Source organism: Phaethon aethereus, assembly GCF_964289735.1.
Source record: "Phaethon aethereus genome assembly, chromosome: 2".
NCBI classification, from domain to species: Eukaryota; Metazoa; Chordata; class Aves; order Phaethontiformes; family Phaethontidae; genus Phaethon; species Phaethon aethereus.
In genome coordinates this window covers 154,897,062-154,923,788 of record NC_138582.1, presented here as the reverse complement: position 1 = coordinate 154,923,788, position 26,727 = coordinate 154,897,062, and the positions used below count along the sequence as shown (strand labels likewise).

The 26,727-nt window shown below is 36.8% G+C and overlaps 1 protein-coding gene across 1 annotated transcript; it reads left to right on the top strand.

The window, feature by feature from the left end:
• Positions 1–8,088: 8,088 nt before the first annotated feature.
• Positions 8,089–26,492, top strand: ZNF438 (zinc finger protein 438; the record flags this gene model as incomplete). The annotated part of the gene is made up of 4 exons (XM_082014963.1): positions 8,089–8,116; positions 17,774–17,878; positions 22,261–24,124; positions 25,779–26,492. The coding sequence occupies 4 exons, from the start codon at positions 8,089–8,091 to the stop codon at positions 26,389–26,391; spliced, it is 2,610 nt and encodes an 869-aa protein (XP_081871089.1). The 3' UTR covers positions 26,392–26,492.
• Positions 26,493–26,727: the final 235 nt, after the last annotated feature.

The window sequence follows — 26,727 nt, the reverse complement described above, 5'->3', positions numbered from 1 at the left end:
ATTTATTTAGTCTAAGCTGATAATTAGCAGAATCCTAAAACTTGATTTTCACCAGAAAATTATCGTTATTCTACCAATAACAGTTTATTCCTCAGATGCCAAAATTGAGGAAGAGGGAAAAAAGCACCTAAGATAAAAGTAGTGGTTTTGGTCTTTCCGTTAGTCATCTTTAATTATTTTGGTTGGTACCTTTGTCGTACATTAACCTCATTCTACTCTTTGAAATAACCTGTATATCTGTAGAGTAAGGGCAAGTAAATAAAAAGTATATATGGTAATTTATTATAAAATATCTTTGTTCTCTGCCACTCAGTCAAATTTTACTTTAAGCCTTCAGTATAGCTTCAAATACAGGAAGGGTTTTTTGAGTACTTTTTTAGCTAATTCTGAAATGTGGTAAGAGCATTGCAGCAGGGATTGCTGGAACAATCTGTCCTATGTACATAAACCCCATGTTAGTGTGATTTTCAGGCTATCCTTTTTTGTCAAGTGGTAAATATAATTTGGTTTCTGAAGGGTATTTGTTGAGGTTGGAGGTTCCGAAGACCTATTTGGACAAAGCTCTAAGCCCAGTGTTAACCCTGCTTTAAGCAGGGAAGTTGGACGGGATGACCTAGGGTCATGGTTTAGCCTCAGCCGGCAACTAAGCCCCACGCAGCCACTCGCTCACTCCCCCACAGTGGGATGGGGGAGAGAATCGGAAGAGTAAAAGTGAGGAAACTCATGGTTTGAGATAAAGACAGTTTAATGGGTAAAGCAAAAGCCGCGCACACAAGCAAAGCAAAACAAGGAATTCATTCACCCCTTCCCATGGGCAGGCAGGTGTTCAGCCATCTCCAGGGAAGCAGGGCTGCATCACGTGTAATGGTTTCTTGGGAAGACAGACACCATCACTCCGAACGTCCCTCCACTCCTTCCTTCTTCTTTGTCTCAGCTTTATATACTGAGCATGACGTCATATGGTATGGAATATCCCTTTGGCCAGCCTGGGTCAGCTGTCCTGGCTGTGTCCCCTCCCAGCTTCCCGTGCACCCCCAGCCTTTTTGCTGTCAGGCCAGCATGAGAAGCTGGACTGTCCTTGACTACTTAGCAACAACTCAAAACATCAGCTCATTATCCACATTTTCTCATCCCAAATCCAAAACACAGCCTCACACTAGCTTCTGTGAAGAAAATTAACTCTATTCTGGCTGAAACCAGGACACCTATCATGGTTGCTGCCAGTCTGAATGATTATGTGAGTACCTGTGTGCACAACTGCAGATGTTTGTCTAAAGCTATGTAAGTTTTATTATAACTGCAATGAAATCACTGGTTAGTATTTCTGATGATGTTTATCTGAAAAGAAAGCTAATATACTGCAACAGATACATAGTGAAAGATAAATTATGTATTCTGTCCTTATTAGACCAAAACAGTTATTACAGGTTGTACGGGGCTCTGAGCAACCTGATCTAGTTGAAGCTGTCCCTGCTCATTGCAGTGGGGTTGGACTAGGTGACCTTACAAGGTCCCTTCCAACCCCCAAATTCTGATTAATTAGGAACAAGAGCAAAATCAAAAAGTCTTACAATTTAATTGGGCATTGCAAACTGAAAACCATAATGGTGTACTGCACTTCCACTATATATGAAATTACATATTGCTAACAGAACTGTGAGCTATTTTTTGACAGCTGAGTCTGTCTTACGAAACTGCATTATTGAGAATCCTGGAAAACTTCTTAGCAGTTTGGACCCAAACAATAAATTAGTGCTTAGTTTAGGACTAGGATAAAATGGGTGTAGGGCAAGAGGAGTAGAAGGAATTGCAGAGTTTGAATTTTAAAGTAAATTCTGGAGCAGCCATTGCCAAGTAGGAGTCCTAGATGTTTCTGTTTCTTGATATTTTTTTTTTAAATAGTACATTAATTTGAATTTAAATTGTAAGAACTATGGAAAGCATAGATTTCATGTAGTATCTTATAAAAATGAAATTAGTAATTTGTGTTTTCCAGAACTATTGTTTCCAGCTGCCCTCAGAACAAAGAACAAAACGTAGCAATTTGTACTGATTCATCATTTCACAGTTACTTTCACAACAGTAAGATCCAATGCTGTTTTAAAATAAGAAGCTTTGACCTTTTAATACAGAATAATGGCAAAGGTGCCGAATATAGATGTGGAAATTATACAGGACTCCAGTTCATGGCATTCAAAGCAGTACTACCGAGAAGGTGTTTACTAAGCAAAATATAAAATGTTATCTGTCATTTTAAATTGGAAATTTGGAAAAAAAAAGTGTTATATTTTGGCATTCTAGGAACTGCCTAGTATTAGGCATAATAGCAACTGTGCTGTTCCTTGCTCTTCTTTTTTAGTTTTTCAGAATGGAGTTGTTTTCTCAAATGGAAAATAGTTGGGGTTTTTTACAGTCATAAAAACCGTTCAACTACAATTTATTTAATATACATAGATTTCATAAAATGAAGAATCAATATTGCTCCTTCTTTAGCCTTTTCTTCTCCCAGGCTTCCTTTTGAGAAACTTAGCTTTTGTAAATTTTCCCTCAGGTCCTTGAATTTGCTGTCTTGGAGATAGCTGTAGTTGCAAAATAAGAATTACTGAGACTGTATGCTGGGTTTTCTGCAATAGTAGAAATAGATGTGTGGAACATCCTCATTTCTTGCAGTATATATCCTAGTCCTTATTCATATAATTGAAAAAACATAGAAGTTGATTTCAAAAAATCTATACCCTCAAGAAAAGCAATCACTTTTCATTTTTTTTGTTTTAAGCCAAACGTTGAAGTTGCCCTGTGTCGTTTCATAAATAAGCTTTTATTATCAGCAACATGTTATTGAAAGTAGCATAGAACCTGCCATGTAGGCACAGTTCCACTCTGACAGATGGGCATAGCGTAGGCATGCCAGCCAACCGTTCTATACAAGACCTAACAGAGTATGAAGGGAAGAATTCCTGTCCAGGGTTGCCACTGTGGCATTCAGTGCATGTAAGGTGTGAAGTTAAGGAAATGCGCTTGGACTGGTCCATCTCATAGGATGACCAAAAATTTAAAAATAGCCTGGGTTTTAGGTTCTTCTGGGTTTATACTTTGAAAAGTGACCAGTTGCAATAAGGCTTCTGTTTCTTTTTGGCTGTCTGCTGAAGTCACCTAATGGGCTCAGCCGAAAGAATTCTACTATGGACACACGTTGCTCCCTGATTAATTACCTAAGTATAGAAGCATAAGCAATGTGTAATTTCTCTTGTAAGAAAGCTGTTGTTTGTGCCTACATGCATATCTCTTTGGATATAGAATAGGAGGATGTAGGATTAAATCCTAGTGTGAAAATACGATTTAAAATAGAAAATTTTGAAAATAATAAATCAGACTTCTGCAACTGAAGATTGGGGTAGTGAAATGCAGAATATTTTTGCAGGTTTTCAGAAATGCAAATCAGCTATTGCTTATTTATTGAGATTTGGGGGTTTGAAGGGTTTTTTTTTATTATTTTTTAAACAAATTGGCTTAATGCCTTGTGCTTGATTTTATAAAGTAGCCAAGCACTGCAGGCTTTTGGCAAATATACTTGCTTGAACAAATGTTTTTGTGTGTTACACTAGTCAGTCTTTGTCATTTCTACCTTCCTCAGTATTTTTGCATAGCTTCAATGTTTTAGTAATTTATTTCAAGTGTAACTCAGCCTTTAAGTACGAACAGATTTTGCTGAGTTTCCTGGAAGTTACTCTGATATGATTCATTCATGCTTTTTGGGAAACTTGGTTTCTGTTGAAAAGTTTCTAAATTTTGGGAAATAATGGTTGCATGGTGCTGTCATTTACAAGATGGCACAGTATGTGAAAGAAGAGGTGTGAAAAATGAATAAAATTGCTTTTGAAATATAAATTGACATTTCATGGGCTTCTTTTAGGAGAGCGTCTTTTCTAAACTGTACTTATTTAATTTTTCTTTTTAGCAGTATGTTTTCCTTCTGAAATTAAATTGCATAATAATATTGAACTAACACTTCTTTACATGCTTAGTTTTAAATTAAAATTCATAATTAAGCTTAATATGGAATTACAAGATTTGATTTAATGCTTTCTTTCAGTACCTGGGCTAATGTTCACTGCATTAGAAGGTGCAGTTGTCATTGAGAAGCTTTGTTCTTTTAAAAAATGGTACCAAAAATAAATTCAGTTAGGGTCATAGTGGTTTAGTTTAATACTGTTATGATAATGAGTACTATAATTACTTTCAGATAGTTCTTCCTTCCCAGAGGATGAGATTTTTTGTTTTGATACCTGCTTAAAGCATGAGAATGACAGTAAAATTAATGTTATAACCTTTACAGCCTATTTATCATTTTCTGTGTAGTATCCTAAAGGATTTTGTGTAACATCCAAAATAAATGTCTTAGTATGGACAAGCATCAAATCAGGTTAATTGGGTTCACCTGATATTCAGATTCAGTCAGTCTATCAGGACACCAATTTCATATAAAAACCTGTGGGTGTTTTTCTGCGAAAATTGCTTTTAAGTTATTACATGCATATACTCTGCTTCTGTTGATGGTTAAAGACAATTTACAGTGTAGTTTTTTTTCCAGTTGATTTTATAATTTTGCTTCTTCTGGTTGAAAATTTACTTATCCTTTCATTCTGTGGTAACGTAAGGAGTAGTGTAGGCATGCTAGAGCTTATTTTGTTGCATTAAAATAAATTTTGCTTTTTAATTCGGTCCACTTTCAACTCCACTTCACTTGAAATTCTTGTAATAGACTTCTTTTTATCTCTGACCAGTCAGCAGCAGATTTCAAGGGAACTATTTTGAGTTCTGGAGTACTGTGACTTGAATGCTTTTATTTTACTTTAATTTAAAATATTTTATTTATTGTCCTATGGTAGAGTTACAAACTGAGCAAAACAGATTTTAAGATAATATTGAATTTTAAAAGTTTTATCATTCAGATAAGCTCTCAGGTGCAGAAAAAATGGATGATAATGCCAGATAGAAAGAATATCATCTTCTGTGTTTGGAAAGAACCAGTGTTGCACTCAGATACAACAAAGGAAGACTGTAAGAATGTTTGCCTCCTTAGTATTCATTAAAAACAATGAGACATCGTGAATTATTAGTGGTGTCCAACCTAAATTTTTTCCTGGATGTAAGAGTGTAAGACAGGTACAAAATTTAGTTAATAATTTTATTGCTAAGGTTGGCTCTTTTTTGAACATCAACATGGTTTTTATGGAAAGTAGTCATGCCAAGCCAGTTTTATAATGAAATTAAAAAAAAAAAAATTCTGCTGAGGGCAGGTATAGGTAGCTGTATAGATGTACTATCCTTAACTTCTGTGCTGTGCATTGATTCAAGATTTCAGTTAGGACTGCAGTTTGATGCATGTCCTAAACATAAATATATGTAGCTATTAAGTATCTGTTAAACATGTTTCCAGTCAGATGAAAGATGTCAGAAACTGTCCATGAGAAAGGAATGTGAATCATTATACTTGTAGTAAAGTTGTGGTGGGACTGGTTCCGAGACAGCACTAGGCAGTGATCAAAAAGACAGTATCACTGTTGATAAATTCAAAAAGAGTGTAAAATGGAAACAGGACAGTTACACAAAGTTACATGGTTTGCTTTGTGTATTTGTATTCGAAGAAAACATGCTTTAGTACAGTCATAGATGTAGCAATGGATAGAAAAATTTGAAGGCACGGTAAGAAACTTGCCCTGACTGCAAAATCTTGAGCTGTTCAGTTTTTCCAAAAAGAAAGGTTACTTGATTAAGTATTTACAAAAATAAAGGACAGTGAAAGGTTCTTCAGTGTAACAACAATAAAAAATAATAATTCATAAATGGCTAAAAGATGAAAAGTTAATTTGAGAAATTACACGTTTCTTTTTTTATTGACAGCAGCTGATCAATGTACTGGTCTGTCAAATAAGCACTGGATTTTTTGGATCAAGACCATTATCTTACTGCAGTCAGGGCTGAATTCAAATCGGCGATACCTGTACAAAATGTTTTGATTTGTGTGGTCCAATTTTCTGCCCTAGTCTTGGGGTTTGTGAATGCTTGGAAGAAGATGTGAAGCTTGTGTTTCCACATGATATTCTAAGAATTATCGATGTGTATCCTGAAGTCTGGTTTGTTTGCTGTAATTCTAAGAGGAGATAGTAACCAGAAGTGGGGCACCCTTTTAAAAAGATTTAATGTTCCCTGCGACTGAGAGCAACCATGACAACCTATAAAAATGGGACTTCAGAATAATGATTTTGAGAACCTTCATTTGAACATCATTTCTTACATTGTTTTTTACAAGAATATGCATTGCTGTAAATACTTCAGTATGCTTTCAAGTGTTGGAAGTCCTAAAATAGAAGAAAAACTTTGGACTTTGTTTCTGTAAAAAGATCTTGTTAAGCGACACGGCCTTAAAGAAGGATGTCTTACGCTGTGGGTGAAAAGTTGAAAATCCACGCAGGTGCCTAGAAGTGTTTTTCCATTCCAAAGTGACATCAATGTGGTCTGTTCCATTCTTGTAGGTTAAGAGGGGGTTGTCTATAGGTTACGGCGACGGTAAACTACATGTAGGTGAGCCGACATAGGTTTGTATGCTGGGTCTGACAGATCAGAGGTTGACTGTTTAAGCACCACGGACAGAGGCTCTTTGAGGCAGCCTGGGGTCGGCTGATCCACGTCGGCAAACCTGTGCCAGGAGGCGCTGGTTGACATACAAGAGCTTCTTATTACATATGGCTCAGCACAGAGGATACAGGTACCAAAGAGCCTCACTTGTTTGCTGTGTGAGAAGTCTCCTCACAGCAGCCACACTCAATTTTCTTTTATGCTTTGGTACTGAACTTCTTGGAAATGGAAGTGGTTTTGCCTCTTTTATACTTTATTGCTGCCCACAGAACCGTCTCCTTCCTGGAACCTCTCCATTGCTTTTTGGGAGTCAATTGCGTGATAGTAAATAAACATATGCAAGACTTATTTTTGTGTTTGGTAATTGCATCAGAATTTGTCCTATTGTTGTATTTATCTAAAAACAATCTTTGGTACTTCATGTATTTGGAAGGGGGCTCTTGAGTGCATGTCTGGAATGGTTTTTATGTAAGATTCTACCAGCTGTTAAATTGGCCAGGAAAGTAAGCAAACTCCACATCCACACAGCTGGCTCTGCTCATGGGAAATGTTATAGATAGGCACTGGTATGAAAGCCTAGATCCAAGTAAACCCCCAAGTAGTTGCAGTTCCATCTGTGACAGTCAATGGACTTGCCTGTTACCTTCCTAAAGCCTCCAACTGCATCGGGAGAACAAGAGTTTTATACCTTGTGTGACTTTTAACATGTTAGTGGTGTTTAGCCGAACCAAGCTATTATGCAGCCATTCCAAAAGCTAGACCATTTTATCATAAAGAAAATCTCAGTAGATATACTATGCCTTTCTTACTTGACTGTTGAATCACACTTGAGCAAAGCTTAAGCAACACACTGAATGCACTGGAAAGAAATAGCCAACACTTAAGTTACTGGGTGGCCACTTGATGTAGCGCTATTTTATGTCAAACATTATGTATCAAATTTTGTGGTAAGTACCAAGGTGAAATTCAGGAGAGGTGGCAGTGTAATGTTTGCTTCACAAATGCAAGCTAAGATCTTCATTGTAGCATCCATGGAAGATTCTGCTTGTCAGTCAAGTTATATGGGATCCATGCAGTCAGATGTTTGAAGGAAAATTGCTTAACCCTACATTGTCTGTGATTCTTTGGAATGCATTATCACACTGGATTTCATGACATGTCCTCTCTTGTGGCTTTAATGGGATTTTCAATTACAAGAACCCTAAGTTAGTTGTACCCAGTGTTGAAATATGGAGATTGCGTATATGGGTATGTGTGATCCAGGGAAACGGTTTAAAACTCTGGTGTTTTGCATGAGGTATGGGTATACTGGGATCCATCCTGAAATACAGTTTCGGAAAACTATTGCTATTGTCCTATGTTTTTTTTAGTTTATAAAAGATTACCAGAACTTCTAAGTATCTGTATTTCTTCTTTCCAGGAACGTTGTCGTAACTATTAAAGGGCATAATGCAGAATCCTTTAACTTTTTCTGCAGGTATAGTATACTTTCTATACTTTTTTGAGAAATTAGATGCTTGTGATTCAAAATGTGGAAGAAATATCATCATCATCATTAATAAATCACTATGTAACTTGTGTCTACTATTCTCCCCATATATGTTTTTTTTAAAAAATAAGCCATTATACTGCAGTATCTATCAATTTAAGCAATTGCAATAGCTTATATTGTTTTCTTCTTTGGGACATTGCTAGATACTGTTACCACCTATAGTTGAAACGAAATAAATAAATCTGCTTCTTGTTTGATTTAGCAGAATTAAAAGTTCGTGGTTTATTACAGATTTTTTATCCTTATATATATGAAAATCTTTGTCATATTTGACCCTCATATAATTGAGGGTCAAATCTATTTGGAGTTATACTACAAGACTAGCACAAACAAAAAAATCTAAATATAAACTTAGATTTTTAGATTTTTAAGTGCCTGCTCTCCATCATTCCTATCCTTACTGACATTTTTTGTGTTTAACTATATTTCCTCCATGTTTTGTCTTCAGAAGTCATCTTTTGTTCATTTAGTTTTCAGTAGGATTAGTGTTTTGAATTTTTCCATCTGTTATTAGTAAGAGTATTTGTGCTGCAACTATGTATCCCCAAGCCTCTAAATGTGGAGCCATAACTTTAATTTCCTTTCCCTTTTGATCTGTGTCACAATGATAATGTTTAAATATGATTTTTAACTTGAATGTCATTTTTAATGATACTTCTTAAATGTGAGTGAATGTTTGAAGGATATGACTTAAGCTCTAATGGACCTTTCAGAGCCATTGCAAGTTGTCAGTTAAGTTTCCATCGTTAATACTTGTGTTAATTAAGAAAAGCACTACATATTACTTAACTTGAAGTCTTGAGCTTTTCCTGTCATGTAAGTTTATACTTTACCTGTTTTGTGAAGGCTGAGTATTTTTATGATACTGTAATAATTATGAGGAAGCTATTCCAGAAGGATGTCATGCAAATTGATCTTGGCTGATGAGTTCTGTGTCTAATGCGACTATTCTTTCAAGGGAGAAAGAACTGTTCTGTAAAGCTATCCACCCTGCAGTATGCTCTATGTCCGTATGCTTATGACTGAAATACTGAATTCTAATACTTCAAAGCCTTAATTTAATTTTTCCTTTAAATAACAGGAATTTGACCACTGTTGTAGTCAAATTGAATGTGTTATTTTTATGTTAAAGCCATTTCTGAATAACAGGAGGATAATATAGACTGTGAAGCTGTTTGCAAACTTGAAACTTCTGAATCATTTGCTTTGAGATTTTTTTGAAGACTTTTTTTTCCTAACACAAAATCTATTCCAGTCAGTATCCTGTTATCACCTTGCACCCAGAGTGAATTACAGGAGCCATCTTGTAAACTTCGGAAGTGAGGGTTCATGTTAGAAATCATAACCAGATCCTGACCAAAAGCTGTATCAGTGCGAAATCATGATATTCTACAAATATACTAGTCTCAGTATATTTTTTTATATTCTTTTACTGTCGTTCTTTTTCATCCTCTTATCAAGCACCACACTTGTTTTTTAAATATGTTATGGCACTTTGAAAGTGTTGAGGCTATTAGCAATTTATAACGATTTATGTACAACTATAACATTGGTGCATTTCTTACAAACAAAACGTTTGAAAATAAATTATGTTGGAAGTAGAACCTATCCATCAGTTACATTCAATATAGCATTTTTGTCAGTCTTTCTATACTTTGAAAGTGCTTGTTATTTTTCAGTTGAGTATGGAAGTAATAGTACAAGTTCTTTGAGTGACAACATAAACTCTTCAGTGCTGCCATTTGTCATGTAATAGCAGGAGTTCTGTAATTTGATATGTACTCCTTCAGGGCATCTATTTTTCTCAATTTAAAGTATTTTATAAGAAAGGTGATTATAATTTATATAACAAGCAATTGTAACTCAATGTTCAAACAGATGCACTTTTCTGAGTAATGATAAATATTTAACTTCTAAGATTTTAATTTTATTCTAGGAATTAGGAAATTGTAAGTGAAGCATCATATTCCATCATTCACACTCATGTTAATATTTGTTGTTGAGCAAGTACTGGGGTTTTTTTATAGTGCTCCATAATGACATAGAATACCAGTGTGCCTTAGAGAAATTAAATACCTTTGGCATTATCAGATTTGTAAAATGTTTTTGTTAAATGACTCTAACATGAAATATTTGTGTATTTTATTCAATTATTGTGCAAAATATAAGGCTGTCCTGGTTATCTAGGAATTTGTTTAATACTTTTTTGTCTTTTTAAAATATACATTGGAAAAGTATATCACAGGCTGAATTATACCTTTGCTCCTTTAGTATTTTTATTTTAATTAAAAAAATTCATACAGCTTTTTTAAAAGTCTATAGTTTAGTACATTCTGTATCCATGTTAGTGTGGTCATTTGGTGCTGGGAGATCTCAATCTTCAATTAACCATGTGAATGTGTTTCTTAGCATCAACTCTCATGTTACTGGAACCCCTGCTGCCTTTATATCATTAACATAAATGCAGGTGCAAATAGCATTTATGTACTTTGATAGGAAGCAGTTGGAGACATTTCACTGTGGGACACGACACTTTCAAATTGTGTACATCTGTTCAAATAATGTATCCAAGCCAGTGACATGAATGCAAGGATAAAAACATCTGCCCCTGAGACCATTTGCCATACAGCAGATGCTTGCATCTTTATTTATGCAGATGGTTTGTGTGATGAGCTGAGCAATGACGAAAGCAAGAAAGTTTGACAAAGATTTCGGGGTATTGCTTGGGATGGGAAAATGTGTTGGTAACAGGGCTTCATTTTCAGATGTTGGCCAAAAGAAGAACATCTGTTAAAAATACTGATGGTTTTAGTAACGTGGATGTGTTATTTGGGACATTAACTAGATCAACACAAAATCAGTAAAGGATTTTTTTAAAAAACCCCTCTCACACAAAGATTGTACTGAAGTTACTAAGTAGTTTAATAGAAGTAATTACAGGAAGGCCCAGCTGCTTTCTTTCAAGTTCTTCTCAAGTTTATACAAAATACTGAATTGACTGAAAAGTTTGCAAAGGTAGAATATTTTGAAATAACAACGTAACGTGTCATGAAGTTTTTCCACAGGTTGTGTGTGCGGTGCTGTGAAAGATTTCGCGACTGTGGGGATTTTTCAATAGAAGCCGTAGTTAGTGTTACAAAATTATTAGACAAATAGTTTAGCCTTTCTGTTGTTTGACAATTACTGGAGGGTGGTCGACGTGAGTGCTGTGCTGGCACTTAAAAAAAGGAACAGAAAGTGCCCGGTGTGGCCTTCCCGGCTGCAGCAAGGCATGCCCGGCTCCGGCGGTGGCCGGAGGCCGCGGTGACGGGCGCCCGACTCCCCCTACTGGACTCTGCGCCAAGGGTCTCCTTTGTCTGCCGGAGCATACCAGATACACGTGAATTTAATTAGAAACGTACTGATAGTTCTGCACACGGCAAGTTAAGGATATCGTCTTCGGCCTGCACTCCTGTTGACTGCATTCCTGTTTCCATGCCCTCGTATGCTGGCACCCATGACAAATATTTGCTGATAGATTATCACTTATCACCAATCACTTATCACAAATCAACAATCAATTCCGTTACAGCACATCCAGTGCCTTCTTTTGAGAACCGGTGCTGCCTTTAAACAATACAGTGGCTAGCACGGGGAAGCTTAGCCATACCAATAAGCATTGCAAATAATTGTAATTATGTGCAGGGGGAGGAAAAACATTCAGATACTGTAATTTATATTGCTACATCCTACTGCCAGAAAGGCCCAGCTACATTCAGGTTCAGCAGCAAGTGCTAACTTGGTATGTTCTGAAAACTAATGTCTTCCTACCCAGGACCATAGTATTTCCAAAGATGTTTCAGTTTTCTTATGCTATACAGGGGTATATACAGGGGTGTCTCTGTCTTTGAATAAATGTACATATCTATTTGAAATACTGTGGAGATCCTCTAATCTTTATTTTTGTTTTAATCCTTATTGGAATTGACTACAGGTGGCAATGTTTTGCATATCTCAGCCAGACCTTTAGAGTCTTTTTCTGAAGCAATTTAGGCCATGAAAAGGAGGGGACAGCAAGAACAAAGAAAAACCCTGGATAGAGATTCCACATTCAAAAGTTAGATCACTTAAGTAATTTTCAAAAGAAATGAGCTATTTACAGAATCCCTCAGAAAAGAGTCTCAAACTATCATCTAAGTTTAACAATGTGTTCTGGCCCTTTCTTTGGGGAATGATAAATCCTGTGTGTAGTTCATATTGGAAGACTCAAAATAGGCCAGGCCAGGACTGACAGTGTTCTGATCCTCTGCTCATCTCTAATGAGGGAGCACTTTCCGAGGTTTGTTCTACAGAAGTCACCATGTAGTTGCTTTTAATACCTCAAGTAAAATATATATGCTCTATTGAGCCAAAGTGGCAAATTAATTCTTTGTTTCTTTTGCCTACAGGCTCTCTTCAGAAAAAAATGCTCTGATTTTCACAAAAAAAGTGATACTCTGTAAAAAGAATAACAATTTTGCTCTTCTGTTGTGCACTCTGTTTGCACATCAGTACTTGCAAAAAAAATACATTTTGGGAGTAAGAGGCATAATTCCCTTACTGCAATCAGATATGTGTATTTTCTGTCCCATGGAGGAAAGGGAGGAAGGGTGAGCTCTCAGTAAGACGAAGACAGATTCTATTCTCAGCTTATTTGAAAGAGGAGCAAGAGTCTAGTCAGAAAATATTTAATGGTTTATTCATAAAATGGTTCTACTTGACCTTTTTGTGCTGCGTAGTTTCTGAAGAATTCTGCCTTCATTTTTGTAGCAGACCTGGTCATTATTGTTTTCTGCACTTAAGGAAAAAAATAAGTCTTTTAATTACCACTTACATTAGTCATATCAAGATTTTGCCCAGGTTTATGTGATCTTGATAGTACTTTTAAAAAGGACTTTACCTTGACATTGACTTTACAGTGAATTAATTACTGTTTAGGTCCATATCTTTCTTGAAGCTCAGTAAAAGAAATTTCAACTGGCAGCTCTCCCAGAAAATAATTTTTAACAATCCGATTACAACCTTTTCTTTTGAATCTTGGGTTTATCCCCACGTTCTGATATAGCTCCTTCATATTTGTAATGCCGTTGAAGGTTTATGAATTACAAGTTTGACCAGTATTTCCATCACCTCCCTTCAGCTATTTTCTGAACAATTAGTTCCCCCAAGTGGCTGCGTCACTGAAGCCTTGCTTCACAAATCTCCAGGGATGGTATCCTCTGTGGAGCAGAATGACTGGGCAAAACCGACATGACAAACCACTGGATTTGCAGTGATACCAAAATAATGTCCATTCAGCTCAGTTGAGTCCTATCGGAGCAGCATGTTTTCTAGATAATGCCCACTTGAAGTTTTGACGTGATTGGTTGCTGAAACTAGTAGAGGCATATAGAAGCTGAAACACAGTCTTTGATGATGTATCTAACAGTCTCCCTCAGACAAGTTCCATTCTTAAACACAAAAGAACCAGTGTTTTCATCTTTAATAGTGATTTGTGTAGTTGCAGAGGCCAGGCACCGTCTTGAGCCCATAGATTTATCTCCATAAACCTTATTCCTAAGTTCTCTTATTGCCATAGTGAGAAAAATCTGAGTGTGATTTCTTCAGCTGTAAAGTTGTAAGAAGTTATTAATAATTACAGGTGCTTTATGTCTAGCTCTCTTTATGTCAGTTTTCATTTCTTGATGTGAAAATACTTTGATCTGCTTAAAACCTATTAATTATGTTAACCTTAATATGAAATGAGTAGCTTATAACTTGAAAGACTGTGCCTTCAAAAAACTGGAACCCTTTTAAAGTTCACAAACACTACATGAGAGGTGTTAAGAGAACATGTGGATCTGCTAAAAAATGTATTCTAAATTCGTTGCAAAAGGATGTTTAAAATTCTCTTATGTATATATGTTACGACTTTTAGGAAAGACAAGACTTTCTTCCTTTATACAGTAGCACAGAAATGGCTTTTTTTACAGGAAGTTGTGTTAAGCCTTGCATTGCCCACATTTTATAGAAGAAGTTGCTTTTGAATATTGATTTACCCACATGTGGCTAATACGTTTGATATTGCAACTCAAAAACGTTACCTCAAAGCTGTTGGCCGCTTGTTCTTCCCTACAAAACAGGATTTTATACATATTCTAAAGGTTACGTGTGGTGGGACAATACAGAGATACGTGAAATCTGAATCTGAGAAATTCAAAATGATGTCTTAGATTATTATTGCTGCTATTGCTGATAATATAGTATCTGGATGTATTGATTTCTTGATGTGTTAACTTTTGTTTAATGAATCTTCTTTTGCATGGGTATTGTTTTATGTTACACTTTTCTCTGAGGACAAAAAATACTGGAGCCAAGATGCTGGCAAGATTGATTGGTCTAGTCCAACTCCCCTGCAGTGAGCAGGGACATCTTCAACTAGATCAGGTTGCTCAGAGCCCCGTCCAACCTGACCTGGAATGTTTCCTGGGATGGGGCATCTCCCAGCTCTCTGGGCAACCCGTGCCAGTGTTTCACCACCCTCATTGTCAAAAATTTCTTCCTTAGATCTAGTCTGAATCTACCCTCTTTCAGTTTAAAACCGTTACCCCTTGTCCTGTCGCTATAGACCCTGCTAAAAAGTCTGTCCCCATCTTTCTTATAAGCCCCCTTGAAGTACTGGAAGGCTGCAAGAAGGTGACCCCAGAGCCTTCTCTTCTCCAGGCTGAACAACCCCAACTCTCTGTCTGTCCTAACAGGAGAGGTGTTCCATCCCTCTGATCATTTTGGTAACCCTCCTCTGGACCCACTCCAACAGGTCCATGTCTTCCCTGTGCTGCGGGCTCCAGAGCTGGATGCAGGACTCCAGGTGGGGTCTCCCCAGAGCAGAGTGGAGGGGCAGAATCACCTCCCTTGACCTGCTGGCCATGCTTCTTTGGATGCAGCCCAGGTTACAGTCGGCCTTCTGGGCTGCGAGCGCGCATTGCTGGCTCACGTCCAGCTTTTCATCGCCCTGTTCCCCCAAGTCCTTCTTGGCGGGACTGGTCTCAATCCCTTCATCTCCCAGCCTGTGTTGATACCAGGGATGCCTTGTACTTGTCCTTGTTGGACCTCATAAGGTTCATGTGGGCTTGTCCAGGCTTGTCCAAGCTTGTCCAGGTCCTTCTGGATGGCATCCTGTGCCTCAGGCGTGTCAGCAGCACCACTCAGCTTGGTGTTGTCTGCAAACTTGCTGAGGATCCCCTTAATCCCACTATGTCATTGATGAGGGTATTAAACTATACTGTTCCCAGTACGGACCCCTGAGGGACATCAGTCATCACTGAGCTCCATCTGGACATTGAGCTGTTGACCACTACTCTCTGGATGTGACCATCCAGCAAATTCCTTATGCACTGAATAGTCCACCTGTCAAATCTGTATCTCTCCAATTTAGAGAGAAGGATGTTGTGGGGGACCATCCTTACAGAAGTCCAGATAGTATGATAATGAAGCAACTCCTATGTGCTTTTGAACAACAGAGGAAAGCAATTCTGGAAGTTGAGAAAGTGGAGTTACCAAACAGTAGAGTATTAATTTTTTTCTCCATCCTTTTTTTTTTTGTTTGCATAAGTTACTAATTTTGTGAAAAGTAGATCTGTATAAACTTTGGCATATATCAATATATGCCTGATAGTGCAATAAGGGCGTTTCGAGGAAAAAAAAGACTGAATTAGACAGGAGACTGAAGAACTTCCTTAAATATGTACTATGTATCCATGATCTTGGATTACTGTATGAGTTGTCTCTCCAACATGACTGTTTATGCCAAAAATAGTTTTAGCTTATTCCCACAGTGAAAAATGTCATTAGAAATTTTAAGGTTTGACGTCTGCTTTAATGGAGTCCAGTTAATGTCAAGAAAACATTCTTATTGTGTAATTTTGTTGTTCTAATGCTGTCTTCTGCTAAGAAGAGTTTTGGAGACAACTTAAGGAATCCAGGAAGTATCTTGAAATGCACTATAATACTAATCCCTTAGGATAATAAATTTGCACAGACTTTAAAGCAAAGAAGGCCTTTCTAAAGGATAAAATGCTTAGTGTACAACTAGCAAATCACATTGCTCAAATCAGAATTTATTATATATAGCTTTAAAGAGGCCAAATATTCCCTTTTAGGATTTTAACAAACTATGTTGAACTTTTTCCTCCTGTGGTATACTGGAACATATATTCTAAGTGTATTTGTACATTCCGTATGTTAGTGTTTGTATGAATGATGCAGTGTGATTTTTCTGATCTTGCATTAGAATACTTTGTTAATTTTATTTATTTTTCTAATCTATTTTAAATTGCATGAAAGGACTCGTGTGTAGACATAATTATATTACTCTTTAAAAAATCAAGTACTAAAAAGGTAAGAAATCTGAGATATGAGGTTATCCCTGTGGTTTAAATGCTTCTCCTTTCCAAATCACATGTAATAGTAATGTTCATTACCCATCTTAAGTCTGCGTTTAATTCCTGTATCCCACCCTGACTCTTTGGCCTAGACACTTTCCAAGTGTCTTGTATTTTTTTGCTTGCCTTGTATACATCTTAGTTTCTCTTCCACACTGTCAGCTCAGCAGTTAAGAAATAAGGAGAGGCCATATCCTTGTTCCAACTCGGGTGTTTGGGTCTAAAGCTATATAGTTTTAGGAAAAATCCAGCCCCGGCCTGAAGCAAAAGCACATTCAATAGAATGTAATCTTTGGAAGAATTAGCTGCTTCAAGTATCTATTGAACACATGCCAAGAGCTTACAACTTCACCAAATTTGGGCAGCTTTTCACAGACAAAAGAGACATCGCTGTGTCAGATACCAAGGTCTTCATCTAATGCGCAGATGTGTTGCTAGTGTCATCTTTTTTTTTTTTCTTTAAATGCAAACATACCTGGGGATGGCTGGCCTTTTCTGTTGAAATTAATGTTAGAAAATTATCTGAGGCAAATATCCAGAATGGAACATTCCACGCAAATAGTTATTATTAGGCAAAGATAGAAACAAATGCAAATTAATTGTTATAGTGTATAGCATTGGGCACTCCTGATTTCTAGGCTTTATTACCAACCTTACTTCTTGTAGGTGTGCAGCCTAGTTTTGAACATAGAAGGCCAAATTCTATTTTCTAGAATACCTGCAGTTGCGTTGATTTACGTGGGATTACAGAAAGCGTTAATTGGCATAGGATTTAGCCCCTGTACTTAAAAGCCTTGCTAAAGCTACTGAACCCTCATTTTTTCTGAACTTTTTGTTCTGGTGCTGTTGACTGTCTGCCATGACACTGAAGCTAAAAGCATCCCATCTGTTTACCACATTAACCAGCTTTACTCAATTATTAAGCTATCACCTTGCATTTGGTGTGTGATATATTAGATTTTAAAACATTTTTTAAGGAGAGAAAAATGGAGAGCAAGAAGCAGTAGCTTTCTTAATACATTAACTCTAAGTTAATGTTTTATACTGTTGTTTTATATTGTCTTTTTCTGTTTTTTGTTGGTTTTGGGGGTGGTTTGGGGTTTTTTTTGTCCTGGATCTATTTATAACTGAAGCACTTTTGCAGGTGGTGTTTTTTTGCATGCTAATCCTGCAGAGAAACATTGTGTCCAACAAAGTATGCTAGGTCAGCAAAAACAAGAAACTTGTGCTGGAAAGACAGTATCCACAGGTATTTAGTGTTTATGGAGATTTGGCAATATGGATGATTAACTATCGTTGACAGAAATAGATCTAGGATTGTCTGTTAGAAAGTTGTACATTTTTTTCTTTCCCATAGAACAGATATTCTTCCTTTCAAAGTCAGCAAAAGACTCAGCAATGTAAATATGCATTTAATAAAATATTTCATTAATCTTTTTCATCTGTATTCTGCCTTTCCCTTCAAAACAAGACAATCCTTTTTTTGTGTTATGTGCTGTCACTCATCCAGTCATACACAAATTAAATACATACCTACACAACTGAGGTGGTCTTAGAAGAATTGTTAAAAAAATTAACACTATTACACAGTGGTTTCTGGCATTTTGGTCGTTTATTTTAACATTCAAAATAGACCAAACTAGTGGGGAAAACAAAATTTCTTCTGATGCTTTCTACAGTGTCTGAGTTCAGTAACGTTGCATGCTTTACATAGAGAACAAACTGAACGAGGTACAAAAAGAAGGCAGAACAGACTGGAGCACACCAGACTTGAATGACTTGGGAAGGAAAGGGAACCAAAGGGAACCATGAATGAACAGCAGCCCTGTGGAAGATTTCATTCTTCCAGACGACTCTTCCCAGCGTGGCTGTATCAGAGACTTTGATGCATCTTTTTTTTTTTTTAATTGGTGTATCACTGTCCAGTCCTATACAATTTTGAAGTTATTTGGAAGGGGTGAAAGCTTATGACATCCTGCAAGTTTGAGTGATTTGGTACTTGCAGGTACTAGCGTGGTAACCGTTAATCTTTTAACGGAGACTTATAAAGTAAATGGATTGAATTGTGTTTGATTTAACCTTGTGCTTAATTATTTAAAAGTGTCTGCCTGTTGCCCCAGCTGCATGTCTATTTGAAAGACTGAAAACACAGCAGTTAACTTCATGTCATTCGGATATTAAACTAAAGTTTTCATTCATTTCCATTAATCTTAATGAACGTTTTAGAGAAAGTATTAAAACTGTTGTCTTCCAGTAAAGGACCTGTAGACTGACTTGTAGAAAGAATGTTGTCTAAAACCAAGGGCCATCCTCAAAAATGCCATTGCAGAGCCACCCTTGACTGAAAATTCCCCTTCTTAGATGCAAGACTTCATGGGTTTGCATAAATGAAGGTTTATCCTCAGGTCACAACTGAAAAGTTAAAATCAGTCCTTTGAATCAGAGACAGAAATAGTTTGGAAGATAGTGTGGAATCCTGAAAGATACATATTAAGTTTCCAAGTGGCCTTCTGGTACAGCGGCAGCCAGACCATATTCAAGTCCTTCAGTGTCAGGATGGCAAATACATGAATTACTGTAGCGATCACTGTGTGCAACAGAAATTGTTGAAACTTTTCGCCAAGTATAAATGGAAAAAATAGTTTTGGTCACTAATGATATGTGGACACTCTGGATGGGGTCAGTAGGACCTCCAGTCTGTGAATTAACTGATTGCTTTTTCCTGATCCAAGGAAAGTCTTCCACAAGTTCTTCCAATTAGCTTTCCCCGTCCACAAGCAAAATCTTAACTGGGTCTGAAGGATCATCAGACAGCTAGTCTGCATCTACCCCACTTCTGTATTTAGATACTGGCTAATCTTCTTAACTACAGCAGCTGTGTTGCATGAGAGGGAAATACAGGGCTAAGTATCCTTTGCTTACCAGAGGCACTGCAATGACTAATTCTGCACTAAACTGTCTAATGTAAACTTGGCAAAAAAAAAAAAAAAAAGTTGTACAGAAGGGTGATACTAAACATGGGGTGACTGGAAGACATATTTATGATAAAATTACACTAGTGGGAAGAGAGCATTTGTATAAAAATTCCTTCTCAAACAATTAGATCAATGCTTAGCATTGTATTAACTACATAAAAAGAATGTTGATCTAAATGGACATTGTTTCAAAGAGCATTTTGTGGTTGATAGTCATGAAGGTCTTGGCTTCTAGAATAGTACTTTTCTTGTACTGAGGAAATATGTAGAGAGACTTTATTTAAATAAAAGTGATTTTACTGCCTAAATTTGCAATAGGCAAGTCTATGTATTTGATAAGCATATGCTTATTTTTAAAGCTAGTGTAATGCACTATTTCTACAAGTATTTCCTCCTAACCTCATATTCACCATTCTTTTGTGATGCTTTCGCTTCCATTTTTGCAATTCTATAGAGGTGGCATGTCCGCAGAAAAACTTCTGTCTGTTCTTGAACTCAAATCATTTGCTACCGTTGGTTGGAGAGCAGGTGCCCTATAACTTGGAGTGTAAAGTAGCACAGGTAGCAGTCTGCTGAAGTGCTGGCTTTCCTATGCAAATCAATGAACAAGATTTTTGAAATAAAAAGGGAGAGGTGCAAGTCAAACTTGAAGAGAGAATGGAAGCTGCTTCGTGTTGAATATCGTGGCAAGCTCAGTAACTGATGATTTGTAAAAAGTCTTCAATGTCAGTATATGGGAAACATGATGTAGAAAATAAGAACAGATTCTGTTCCCTGAAAGAAAAATACACTTATTTTGTCATCTGCTGTATTTAAGCTGTACAATTTGACCTGTAACTAGCATTGAAGTTCAGGGCTAGTGCACAAACTTTGTAGGCCTGGACTTAAACCTATGTATAGGGATCTCTCTGTATTTTGGGGCAGGATTTCCATATGTATGGTAGTCCACTCTGCACAGAATATGCAGAAGTTCTGGATGTCTCTACAGACATTGAGCAGAAAGAAAGTAGTTGTGGTGCCCAGTAGTTTCATTTAATTGGGGGATCAAGAAGGTGCATAATAGACTTGAAGTTTGATGCAGTAAAAGGATCAACGTTTTTTATGCCCAGCAGTTACTCTACGAACCTGCTGTAGGTCAAAGAGTTTTGAGAAGCATCACACCTACTGTGTATGAACTGTGCAGTTCATATATGGTCGCTCAGTGAATCTAGCATGTCCTGAAGGCAGTAGATTTACTGCACATATGTGTAGTCATGGTATGCATATGTATCTGTCCAGGTGTTCTGGTCATCGAATGTGATAGCTCTGTAACTTACAGTGCATGTTGCAAAGTGTGTAATGTCTGAAAAGAACATCCAGGATTAAGAACTAGAGTTTCCAGTGGTTGTAGTAATTCACAGTTACCTCTTTAAGTCCATAAATTCATTTGTAATACAAGGCTTTAAAATGATAAGGAGTGGAAACTTCTGTATGGAATTACCTCATTGCCATATTTCAAGGTCCCGGCATTTATTTTTACATATTCTATTAAAATGTGATTCCTCTCTAAAAATGAATTTTTCTTACATTGTTGCCTTCCCAAATTGTGTTTCATCTTGGGATTTTTGTAGTTGAATTTTCAGTGATTAAGATTGTTGGGATTCCCCCCCCCCCCAGTAAACCTATCCCAGTTTTTGAGAACTGGAAGCACCAGTAGTTGAATTTGAGAATGGATAATGAGGCCGTTTACATGAAATGGTAGTGGTACAATTAACTATATATCAAATCCTTTTTTATGGAGTGTCAGAAAGGTCAGCATATATCTCTGCTGCTCATTGCAGATTATATCTTACACATTTTACCTTTTTCCTTTTGTTTGTTTTACTTAATTATCATCACATTCTTCTTTACTAAAAATGTTTGTGACATTTAGCAAAGATAGAAGCAGGAAGAAACTGTGCTATAACCTTGATGAATTACATCTTTCAAAAAATATTTGAATAACTTACTACAGTAGTCCTATTGTGCATTAAAGGCACACAAGCACTGTGTGTGATTGGGTATTTGACAACAGTACATCTTCACTCAAGTCCTCTGGTTTTATTACACATTATTTGCATGTTTTATAGCAGTGATTTTTTAAAGACTTAATCAGGTAGGCTTTGATCAGTATCTGATAAAACCCACAAATTCTAAATGTACAGAAACTCTGCAAGGTAGCATGTCTCTGGTTGAGAGGTATGATCAGAGCAGGTGCTCAGAAAAGTTCTGCATCCTGGAGTTTAAATCCTGTCTCTGTTAGTTCTTCCAGGTGAATATTGCCAGCATGCTAGTGCAGCTTTTCCAGGGCAGAAGAGGCGATAAGTGTGTTTGTTCTGAAATGCCATGTGGTTTCTAACCTAGAATGAAACATCCGTTTAAGATTAGATTAAGAGGAGGGTTTTTTTGCATATCTATATTCAAGCACATTGCTTCAGGGGATATTTCTGTTTTGTCCATGAAACTTTTGCAATTCTAAACTTAATTTAGTGGTCATTTAAATACCTGTATATTTTTAATAAGTTTGCGTGTAATAGTATCTTTTGTAAGCAGTTTTATTCAATACAGTAGGTTTTTTAAAAGAAAAACTATATATTACATTATATTACATTATGTCTTTGTTATGTTATTATTACAGATAAACACAAATCCCCTTCGGATATAATACAAAGTTTTCAGAAGAAAAGTCAGTTTAGGACCATTGCTCCAAAAATGGTACCAAAAATTCTAACATCTGGAGCGGTTTCTTCTCTTCAGTCATCTTTGCCTGAGCAAAATACACCGATTTCAGCTGCAGGTTCTAAACCACTGGTGGTACCAACTCAAAACTATGCTGTCATGCAGGTGGCTGGTCATGAAGGGACTTTTTCTCTCTTCGCCTTGCCGTATGTTGCCCCTGCCCTAACGCAGCAAGTCCAGCAGTCAAATGTGTCCCCTTCTGAAAACCTAAAGCTGCCTATCCCTAGGTACCAATCTGTAAGAAATAAATTGCTGAGTGACACAAAAATGGCACAAATCTCAGTTTTGGGTGCACATAACAAGATTCCTACCAAAGCATTGATCTCATCACAGAGTTCCCCCATGACTACTTTAACTGAAGACTATCCTGAAACTCATTCTAGTTCAGATTCCACTGAGCAAGTGATGCTAACAGACCGTGACTCAGCTGAAATTACAGTGACCACATTAGTAAATAAAAGCGATTGTGTGGAATCTGGATCTCCTTTAGCGAACAAAACTGAAATTGCTAATGGTAATGTTTCTGGACCATCTGTAGTTAAAGACACTTTATCCAAGCCAGCAAGTACAATTAATCCCATGAAACAAAGTTTACGGTCTGTGAAGACAGCATCTGAAACCACAAGAGAGTCATTCATAACATCTGAGAAACTAAAGGAAAAACCCACAAGTTCTGCAAATTCTGTTGCTGTCCTATCACCAGCAGTTTTTGGCAGTACAGTACAGATGACTCCATCAGCACCAAAAGGAAAACTTCCTATTTTGCCTTACTCAAGGATGAAAAATTCAGTGTTCTGTAAATCGAAGCAGAATACTAATGTTACAGATGTGTCTGGTCCTCCACTAAGATCTGAATGTGAAAAGATACCAGCTTTGTCAAAAACCTTTCATGTTCCTACTAAAGCATCTGATAAGCGATTAGCTGTATCATTTACACAAGTCCCTAAGGAAACCATTCGAGAAAATACCTTCTCCCCTTCCAACAAAGTGGATGTCGATAGTCTTAAAAAATTGAGTGGTGCAGCCTCTAAAAGAAGAGGCAGGAAAAGAAGAGCCCCAGATGATTTATTGGCTTTTCAGACCAAGCGAAGGAAATGCATCATTAATAAGCTTAGAGAAGGAAGAGAGAGGGCGAAAGCTGATCTTCAGCAACCTGAAGACAAAAAAGCAGAGGCAGTGAAAAAATACCGTAGTATTAGACCAAAACCAGTGGTAGTTGTGCAGGCTTTTGCACCACTGACTTCTACAGCAATAGTCGAGACACCATCTCCTGACTATTTAGACCAGGATGTATTTTTAAATAGTTCACTTCCAAACAAATACTTAAATTACAAGCATAGTGACGCTACATCAGCTAAATCAAGTGATTTAAGTAGAAATGCATGTTCAGCTGTACCTAAGCTGATGCATAAATGTCATGTTTGTAACCATATCTTCCAGTTTAAACACCATCTTCAGGACCATATGAACACACATACAAACAAACGGCCTTACAGCTGTCGAATTTGCCGGAAAGCATATATTCACTCTGGAAGCCTGAGCACGCATATGAAACTTCATCACAACGAAGGCAAACCCAAAAAACTTGTGTGTTGTGAATTCTGTGCTAAAGTTTTTGGCCATGCAAAAGTGTATTTTGGTCACCTAAGAGAAGTGCACAGGGTTGTTATCAGCACAGAGCCCTCTACTAGCGAGCAACAGCTGCAAGATGCTTTAAAGAAGAGAGACACAAATATAAAAGATGCAGAAGAAGCAACAGAGAGGTGAGTGTTTTCACTAATTAAATGCTAATGGAAATGGGAGTTCAGGTTGTCAGTGGAAGTTCATAAACATCACCATTATGAAAATTGTTGCATTTTCCTCATCTTGTTTTCCCCTGAAGTGAGGTTCTGAATGATTTAAATATTTTATTAAGGGATCTAGTCAATCCATTAGACCACCCGCTATATTTTAGCTGATTTATTGAATATATATTATTACTGACACTTGAATATCCCAAATTTGCATATATTTTAGTAATACCCAATATACTGCCAGTGGAGCTATTTTGATCAGTTGATTTCTCATCGCTATCACTTTTTCTGTTAATCTGCACTGTCTTCTGTGTTCTACCCATTTTGGGTTTTCCCGAGAAGGTAAGTGAACCAACTGCAATAAGTGCAAAGCAATTCATATTTCACTATTAGTTTATAGTTTGTTTACCCTATTAAATATCATTATCCCATTTCCTTCTCTGGAGTGCTGTGAGCTAATCCATCTTGTTTGTTGATTAGTGCTGCTCTCGCGATCACATAGCCAAGTAGAAAAGTTAACATTTACCATATTAAGATGGATAGAACATTCTTTTATTTCTTCATTATGATTTTGAGGTGAAATTTCTTGACATGGTATAAATGTTGGCTTTTTTGTTTGTGCCACTGTGCATTTACTTTCATTGAAGTACACTTTTAGTTAGCTCAGGGCTTTAACCTGACACCTCACTACAACACTGATGTTCAATTTTATACATTTTGTTTTGCCCCACTCTCTGGGGCATCAGTTAGAAATTTTTAAAGTATTGAACCTAAGGAACACCAGCACTTTCCGTTCAGCCTTACTAGCCTTCGTACAATGAATCATTTAGTTTATCTATTTTGTTGAGCGGTATGTCTAATATGTATAAATACACAGTATTACGTGGTCCTTTTCATAGGCATAGTGAGAAGGTTTCTGTGGAAGTCATCTTTTGATTGGCTTAACTTAAACCGGGGACTTGCTAGCTCTGTGTCTGTTTCCTTTATCCTGCAGAGCTGTCCTAAGGCACTGAGAGGGGCTGTCCAATTGTAAATTAGGTATTTAAACATTTTTCAACTGTGTTATGGGGAGAAAAACGAAACTTTGAAGTTTCATTGTTTCCATCTTGGCGTGAAAGGTGGGACATGTGGTTTTGCCTTAAACTGACCTTAGATCACTCAGTGTTCTAACAACTAACTGACAACTAAGTAATTAATAAGTTGGTTTCCCTTAATAGTACACTACACGTAATGTTCATTTTCACTTTTCTAGTACAGACCTAGAAGAATTTTGATTGACCTCACTAAATCAGGAACTTAAAAAAAGTTATTAACCTTTTATTAAAAGGTTAGTGTTGTTAAAGATTATTTCTACCAAGGGTAATTTTGGAGGCAATTCTTAAACTCAGCAGTGTTGAATAACATTTGGTTTCAGTTGTTTCCTAACCAGCCTTATTATTATTTTATTTGTCTTTTTTTCTGTTCCAAGTAAATTAAATACTGTAGCAACAGTGCCCGCTTTTAATTAAAAGACTGTTTCATGAATGTCACCTTCTTCTTGGAACTTCATAAGGACAGAAATTGCCATCTCTATTCTATGCATGGCTAATACTGAAATAGTTTGTATTTCCTTTTTTTTTAACAGGGGAAATAAGTGCAATTTTGAGGACCTATTCCATAACCCAGGAGAAGTGAAACTACAGATCAAATGTGGTCGATGCCAGTTTATTGCACAGTCTTTTGGTGAAATGAAGTTTCACTTACTGTGCTCTCATGGAGAAGAGATCCAGGGAAGAGTAAAAGAAGGGGTTTTGCAAGGAAATAGAGGAGCTAAGGGAGAACTGATCAAACATGCAACCCACTTCTGGAAACAGCGCAATGAGAGAAGACATTTGTCAAAATGCAATGCCCATGAGGAAGGTTTTTATACTTTTCCAAAACTGAAGAGACAGATATACTTTCACCATCAAAATAATGTCGATATGTTATCTAAAAGTGAACTGACTCAGTCAGGAAGCAATGAAGCAGCCAAGGAGATGCAAAATGTAGGTTTGGGTACACCAAGCAAAAAACCAGAAATTTGGTCTCAAGCGGGCTATAACTGCATTTTATGCAAACAGTTATTTGGAAGAAAAGAGGATCTTTGTAATCACTGGCGGAGTCATCATAACTGTGAAGACCCTTCCACTTTATGGACAATTTTTAGTTTGTTATCAAAACAAGGAATTATTGACCTTTCTCATAATGGTGAATATTGAAGCTCAATTCTACAATGCCACAAAAAACATCAACTACCTTACCAAATTGTTTATGGGGTTTTGCTAAACTAACTCAAGAGATGTATCACTTCAGAGCTTTGTTTTGTGGGTTGGTTGGGTTTTTTTAAAGTTATGCTAACCTTTGTTTTGTTAAATAGAAAATGTATTTATCCAGTATCATTCCAGATGAGTACATGCAAACTGATTATGAAACAATGTACTTGAAATTCATGCTTAAGGAACTTAACAACAGCAAATACTCAATACTAATGGTTAATATCAAGGAAAAAGTTAAATTATACTATACTATAAACCAGTTTATATGAAGTAATCTTA